General features: G+C 45.7%; 1 protein-coding gene across 1 annotated transcript; it reads left to right on the forward strand.

Annotated features, from left to right (window-relative positions):
• Positions 1-250: 250 nt before the first annotated feature.
• On the forward strand, positions 251-3,215 carry LOC138964046 (G-protein coupled receptor GRL101-like). The gene has a single exon (XM_070335924.1). The coding sequence runs from the start codon at positions 251-253 to the stop codon at positions 3,041-3,043; it is 2,793 nt and encodes a 930-aa protein (XP_070192025.1). The 3' UTR covers positions 3,044-3,215.
• Positions 3,216-8,310: the final 5,095 nt, after the last annotated feature.

Raw genomic sequence — 8,310 nt, forward strand, 5'->3', positions numbered from 1 at the left:
GAATGATAGTCAAGTGGAACCGGCGGTCCGGAAAGTTGAAATGTCAAGATAATTCATGCTTTAATTGGAATGCGACATTTGTCGCAATATTTGTTTTGCTAAATTTATGAAAATGGAAATGTTTTCAGTTACTGGTGTCAATTACCACCGATCGGATACATTTTCACAACATGATGCGCAGAATTGTCACTCACAAGGAGGCAAACTAGCCAGCCTACAAGAAGCAGGAGGATTGGAAATAGCAGCTAGAATGGTTCGTAAAAGTGGCTTTCATACTGCTAATGTGGGCATCAGCAAAGTCAAGCCAGTGGTTTCCAAACTGCGACATTTCTACCGCTTCCTGTGGCAATGGGGAGACAAGGGGAGTCCCATAGCCTATGACCAACACACGTTACAAACCACTGGAGCTATGGCAGACTGTGTAGCTCTCAATGTTCTGACTGATGGACTTGTGGGGCCGATGCCGTGTAGCAGCTTTAAGGTATATCCCGATGGCTTTTTCTGCATGAAACCTAACCCAACTCGTGAAACACAAAGGTTCTCACTGTCTGGACTGAGTTTCCCCCGGCCATCAAAAACTCCCGACGAGTTCCCGACCAAAGAATGCCCGGACGGCTCCGTGGTGCAGACGTTTCATAGCTGTCAGTGGGGAGCGGAGAGTGAGGACGAGGCTGGGCCTGGCTTGTCGCTTAGAAACCTGCCGTTGTTTCAGTGTCGGTTTGGTCCAGCTGTGCACTACACAGATGTGTGCGACGGACATGACGACTGCATGGATGGCAGTGACGAAACCAAGTGTCATCGGCCGCAGTTTGCTCCCATCATAGTCTCTACCTTCATCTGCAAAAACTTTCAGGTCGTTCGCGCTGAGCAAAAATGTGATGGTCAACTAGACTGCTTTGATGAAAGTGACGAAGACTCGTGTGCGTCGTGCGGTGATCAAATCATGTGTCTCAAGGTCGGCTGCGTGCCCAAGGACTTTGCCAAGTATGTTTCTAATTGCCTGTACTCGTCTCCTGTGGCTGTGCCGTATGTCAGGCCACCCTTCCCTGCAGCAGTGAATATGAACGGCTATGGACTGGCAGAGCTGGACGACGTGAACGGAAGCTGCGCTGACACGTTCTATCACTGTCAAGGGGGTCACTGCATCCCCACATTTCTTCTCAACAACGGCGAGCAGGACTGTCCTCAAGGGGAAGATGAAGGCCTACCTGTCACCAACATCACCTGTCCAGGTTACTACAGGTGTCGTGGGGATGGCAGGTGTGTCCACTGGGACTACTTGTGCGATGGGATCTACCACTGCGCTAACAAGGACGACGAGTTCTTCTGTCACATGACCTGTCCACGTGGCTGTCAATGTGAAGGTCATGCCTACACGTGCTCCAAAATGGTTGATCCTCTGGAGAATCTGTACGTGCGCTATCTGGACCTAAGTAACGCCTCTGTCGTGTCTCTGGACGGAATCCATTACATGGAGTATCTCTTCTTTCTAAACCTGACCTCTTGTGGGCTCCCAAATATCACTCTAGTCAACATGCCACAGCTTCTGATTCTAGATCTCAGTTTTAACAATTTGACAGATCTAGCTTCCATGAATCTGAGCCATCTGCCCGGACTTGAACAGCTCAGTCTGTCAAATAACCTGCTTGTACAAACTATCGGTGGGTCATTCACTAACACATTACATTCCGGCAAACTTGAGAACCTTAAAATCCTGCGCATGACAAACGTTGGACTGAAGACGATGGAAGACACAGCTCTGCGTCCTCTCGCCAGCTTGTCCTATCTGGACATCAGTCAGAATCCACTGCGCACGTATGGAGCGGGAGCACTGTCTGGTCTGACAGCTCTTGAAGAACTACACACTGACGAGTTTAAATTGTGCTGCAGACATTTTCATTCGACATTGCGAAGATGTCTCGCTCCTGTGGATGAGCTGTCTTCGTGCAGTGACTTGCTCGCTCAGGATTTCTTCCGTGTTTGTTTGTGGGGACTGAGCGGGCTGTCCATCGTGGGTAACATCGGGGTGCTTGTCTACAGACAGTTGATGAGCACCAAGAACTCACCATCGGCAGCTGGCGTTCTGATCAAGAACCTGTGCGCCTCTGACCTACTGATGGGGGTCTACATGATGATTATCGGCACAGCGGACGCTCAGCTTCGCGGAGACTACGTGACCAAAGACACGGACTGGAAGACGAGCCCGGTGTGCACTGTGGCCGGCTTTCTGTGCTTCCTGTCCAGCGAAGTGTCGGCCCTTGTGGTCTGTCTCATCACGCTGGACCGCGTTCTGGTCATCGGCTTTCCCTTCCACTCTCAGCTCCATCTGAGCCACGGTGTGAGTGTGGCCCTGTGCTGCGTGGTGTGGGCCACTGGCGCTGCACTGGCAGCAGTACCGCTTCTCGCCGACCTCCAGTTCTACGGCCAGAACGGAATCTGCATCCTGCTGCCCATCACGCGCCAGGACTTCTTAGGGCAGCACTACGCCTTCGGGGTCTTCTTCGTCCTCAACTTTATCTTCTTCATCGTCATCGGCCTGGGTCAGCTCTTCATCTTTACCGTCATCCGAAGGTCCAGCGTGGCTGCAGGGACACAGAAGCAGCAACGAGACCTGGCTATCGCCCGTCGTCTCTTCACTGTGGCGCTGACAGACTTCTGCTGCTGGTTCCCTATCGGTCTCATGGGGCTGCTGGCTGCACGCGGAGTACCCATACCGGGCATTGTCAACGTGTGGGCCGCCATCTTCGTGCTACCGCTCAACTCGGCGCTCAACCCTTTCCTCTACACTCTCAACGGTCTCTTACATCAGTGGAGGAAGAAGAGGATGGAGAAGACGACGAGGAAAATGCGTGGCAATGTGACGACAGAGGTCCTCGCGTGGCAGCCAGACAGTGTGCACAACCTGGTCAAGATGTGCGTGCAGTCCAGAAAGATCGACAAGGAGGTGCTGATGAAGCTTCTGGGTGGCACAGCTGTGTCCACGACCGCTACTGCTGGCAGAGAGGAGAGCAGCCACAGCAGTGATGACCGGAGAGGCCAGTGATGACCGGAGAGGCCAGTGATGACCGGAGAGGCCAGTGATGACCGGAGAGGCCAATGATGACCGGAGAGACTAGTGATGACCAGAGTGACCAGAGAGAGTTCTGACGTCTCCGTGGTCAGTGGTCACGTGGCTTAGTGTAGTGACGTTTGCATCTATGGCGACGTTTACAGTTGCGGCTGACATAATGAATCTGTTTATGTTTTCAGACAGGTGACATTAGTTTGATTGTGTAATGAACTGTACTATGTATTGCTGCATTTTACTTCTATATTGGACCTGTTCAGATAATGTTATTGTTTAATTTCAAGGGATTAATGTTGTTTTATCCGCAGTGGTGTGATTATTTCACTTTGCTGACAAGTCTGTTTAGTTTTCACAGTGTTGGAGCTGTTTCCTGCGGAAAGAGTTCTGAGGCGCACTTTTTTTTAATTTTACGTTTTCCCCAGATCTTTGACAGTGGCAGGTTTTCTTCTTTTGTTTGTTTTGTTTGTTTGTTTATTCGTTTGTTTGTTTGTTTGCTTGCTTGTTTGTTTGTTTGTTTGTTTGTTTGCTTGTTTGTTTGTTTATTTGTGTGTTTGTTTATTTGTTTGTTTGTTTATTTGTATATTGATTTGTTTGTTTTTTTGTTTATTTGTTTGTTCGTTTGTTTGTTTGTTTGAGACATAACACAGCTGCCAAACTGTGTTTTTTCTCTTCATGGAAGCTGGCGTAAGACAAATGAGTACCGATATAGACAATGTCTGATTCATATAGACAATGTCTGATTCATATAGACAATGTCTGATTCATATAGACAATGTATGATTCATATAGACAATGTATGATTCATAGAGACAATGTATGATTCATATAGACAATGTCTGATTCATATAGACAATGTATGATTCATATAGACAATGTATGATTCATATAGACAATGTATGATTCATATAGACAATGTCTGATTCATATAGACAATGTCTGATTCATATAGACAATGTATGATTCATAGAGACAATGTATGATTCATAGAGACAATGTATGATTCATATAGACAATGTCTGATTCATAGAGACAATGTATGATTCATATAGACAATGTCTGATTCATAGAGACAATGTATGATTCATATAGACAATGTATGATTCATAGAGACAATGTATGATTCATATAGACGATGTATGATTCATATAGACAATGTATGATTCATAGAGACAATGTCTGATTCATAGAGACAATGTATGATTCATATAGACAATGTCTGATTCATAGAGACAATGTATGATTCATATAGACAATGTATGATTCATAGAGACAATGTATGATTCATATAGACAATGTATGATTCATAGAGACAATGTATGATTCATATGGACAATGTATGATTCATAGAGACAATGTATGATTCATATAGACAATGTCTGATTCATAGAGACAATGTATGATTCATATAGACAATGTATGATTCATATAGACAATGTATGATTCATATAAACAATGTATGATTCATATAGACAATGTCTGATTCATAGAGACAATGTCTGATTCATATAGACAATGTATGATTCATAGAGACAATGTATGATTCATAGAGACAATGTATGATTCATATAGACAATGTATGATTCATAGAGACAATGTATGATTCATAGAGACAATGTCTGATTCATAGAGACAATGTATGATTCATAGAGACACTGGTGCGTGATGGGTGATTTTAATAATCACCACCCTCTGTGGGACTCTGCTAACCCTAGATACAAATATGCCAATAGCAACCTTGCTGACGTCATTTTGGAAACTGACTTTTGTATACTAAACGATGGCTCGGCAACCAGACTTCCAGACAGAGCTGACCATTCCCCGTCAGCAATCGATCTCTCCCTTTGCTCAAATGCCATAGTCACTGACATCGACTGGAACGTTTTCCCGGACGCCCTCGGCTCCGATCACTTACCCATTGTTCTTACCTTCCGCCACTTCGCCCCTAATCGCAATAACTCGGAGGTCAGAAAAAAGTACAATTACAAACAGGCAAATTGGGACAGCTTCCGTGCGGAGCTCGAGGGTGTCAGGGAGGAAACTCTCCTTACGGATGACATCGAAGCCTCTTACAATAACATACGTCAATGTATACTCACTGCTGCCAATAATCACATTCCGCTTAAATCAGTAAATCCTAACTGTAAGGCCAAAAGGAATGAGTGGTGGAATGCAGACTGTGATGAAGCCTTGGCAAACAAGCGATATCACATTAGGACATATCTCAGGCACTGCTCAGACGCTAACTTCACGAATATGAAGTCAGCTGAAATACAATTTAACCAGATCACCGCTGAGGCTAAACTTCAAAACTGGGAAAACTTTGTCCACAAAGAAACTAAAGATTACAAAGACTGTGGCAAAATCTGGAAGAAAATCCGCAGATTTAAATGTAGATACAGAACTAAAGAAAAGCCACTACTATCGGGTGATAAAATGACCACAACTGACTCTGAAAAGGCAAACCTATTAGCAGATACCTTTGCCAAAAATAGTCAATCAAAATCCCTAGATACTGAACGACTCAATTATAGGTTAGATCAGGAGAAGGGTTTCACATACCCCCCAGATGACAACCAGTTGCCTATAAACTGCATGTTTAAGGCAAAAGAAGTCCAAAACGCCATCTCTTCTGTGACAGACCCAAAAAAATCCACAGGTTTAGACCCAATATCATATCACATGATAAAACATCTACCACCTAACTTTGTTAAGTTGCTCACTTAGTTTTTCAATCTATGCTGGTTAAAGGATACTATCCCCGCAGCGTGGTCAGACTCACAAGTAGTAGCAGTATTGAAGAGCGGAAAACCGGGCAATCTACCTGGCAGTTACCGCCCCATATCACTAACCCCCCACCTCAGCAAGATCTTTGAGCGTGTGGTGAACCAGAGGCTGGAGTTCCACCTCAATAAACACAATATCATTCCTACATGCCAGGCAGGTTTTAGGCAAGGTCGTTCGTGTGCGGACCACATTGTGCACGTCACTGAAAAAATCAAAAAGACCTTGGCACATAGTAATAATTCTCTTCTTGGAACCTTCTTTGATATTAAATCTGCGTACGACAGCGTCTGGCATGCTCGTCTACTCCTAAAACTCGGCAGAATCGGTGTCTCTGGCCACATGTACCAATTCATCAAAAACTTCATCAGCAATCGCAAGATGTCTGTCCGAGTGGGCTCTTCGGTGTCCGAAACCCATGTGCTGGACATGGGGGTTCCCCAGGGCAGTATAATCGCGCCAAACGTATTCAGCATCATGCTCTATGACATTACTTCTGTTAAGGTTGACGGTGCCAGTGTACTTCTGTATGCGGACGACCTCGCCTTAATAGACACTAATAGACCACGCCATAACAGAGTTACCAACACTGTTGACTTATCTTCTTACCAAACTAAAATCGACAACCTCTGTCAATATATGTACACCAACGGCTTCCAACTAGCCTCAAATAAAACAGTCTTTCTTGTTGTCTCCCGTAGACAACTGTACAGGAACTGCAGTATAAAGATAGGTTGTGATATTATCAAACCGAGCTCAGAAGTTAAGTTCCTCGGCGTTATCATCGATACCCGACTTAACTGGACCAGTCATATCGAACATCTGATCAATAAGGCCAACAAGGATCTTTATATCATACGCTACCTGGCGTCCCAATCCTGGGCCAGAGGACGTAAGTGTGTCACAGAGGTAGTGCGGGCATTAATTCGCTCCCGCCTCCTTTACGGGTGCGAAGCTTATTTCGCGACGCGCCCGGCGCTCATGAAAAAACTGGCTATTATAGAGTGCAGGGCGCTCAAAATAGCTCTGGGACTCTCCCAACAAGCGAGTAAGAGTCGAGTCTACAGCGAGTGTGGGTGGCTGCCCCTTGTGGATGAGATAAAACTCCGTTCAGCTCAGTATGCTGTCAGAGCCCACGCGGTAGAGAACTCTGCCTGCGAGGTCCTGACTGACTTTTTTCCTCAGCACCAAAATTATGAGGCCAACACCAAACATAGCACTCAACTCTTGGCCAAAACGCTACCCTTATCCGACACAGTAAACCGCATTCTAGCCGATAGCGGGGTGAAGGTCAGTGAGCTGGCCAGGGTCCCCCCGCCCTCCTACCCGCCTTGGCTTGAGGAAACCCCTACTATCATATACGACAGTGAAGATAATACTACCAAAAAAGATAACCCCGTCTACCTAGCTACTGTTACAAAAGAAACACTAAACTACAAATTCTCGGAGCACTTAAAAGTCTTTACTGACGGATCCAAATTTGCAGACGGCAGCGTTGGCTGCGCCTTTGTGATCCCAGATCTCAAAATCTCAAGGAAATATACTCTTAATAAAGACATCTCCATATTCTCAGCCGAGCTATTTGCCTTGCTTATGGCATGCACTTTTATAAATGACCTCCCAGTCACACCGCGTGCGGTAGTTTTCTGCTCTGACTCGCGCTCTTCATTACAAGCTCTGCATCGAAACACATCAAATCGGGCAGAGCTACAAAGAGAAATCCTCTTTATATGTCACCAGTTAATCTCATCCGGCACATCCGTATCATTTTTCTGGGTCCCCTCTCACGTAGGGGTCCGGGGAAATGAACTGGCGGATGTCGCTGCCAAAGAAGCGGCAGAATCTAGCCCAGCTAACACTAACATCGGCTACTCAGTAACCGAGTTCTACAGTAAAATCCGTAAACTCATTCGAAGTCAGTACGTAACATCTCTGTCCTATCAACCCATTGATATGAACGATCTACACCCCGATCTCCCAACAAACCTCCTCACTATCTTCAGACGCCTCCGTGCCGGCGGCTGCCGCTTCCATATCTTTAACAAGTCCTGCCATTGTGGAGAACCCTATTCATTTCAACACATTTTCGCTCCATGCGCTACAAATAGAATTATCTTTAAAACCTTATATGACCATATGCAGCTCCATGGTCTGAGTCCCCAGGATTATTTGCGCAGTAGCAGTTCTCTAGGCTGGTCACACAGCTTGCTGCTGTGCCGACTGGTCAGGGACTCGGACATGGGGCTGTGGGTATAACTAAGCCCAGATTATCACATCAGCGTGTTTCAGTTTGAGGTCGAGTGGCTCCCGCCATCCCTCCTGATTCTAGCGACTAGCCTCTAGACAACATATCCTCACCCAAGGCCCACTAGTCGCCAAACTGTACATATTGTTTTTATTACCACGGCCTTCGTGGCTTATATCTTAATCCTTTTATTTGTAAAAAGTCTTGAGATTTATTG

The sequence above is a fragment of the Littorina saxatilis genome, linkage group LG4 (genome assembly GCF_037325665.1).
Source record: "Littorina saxatilis isolate snail1 linkage group LG4, US_GU_Lsax_2.0, whole genome shotgun sequence".
Taxonomy (NCBI): domain Eukaryota; kingdom Metazoa; phylum Mollusca; class Gastropoda; order Littorinimorpha; family Littorinidae; genus Littorina; species Littorina saxatilis.

Bases quoted from the DNA above. Each gene is read 5' to 3' on its own strand.
- LOC138964046 (XM_070335924.1), top strand. From the start codon at position 251: ATGGTTCGTAAAAGTGGCTTTCATACTGCTAATGTGGGCATCAGCAAA.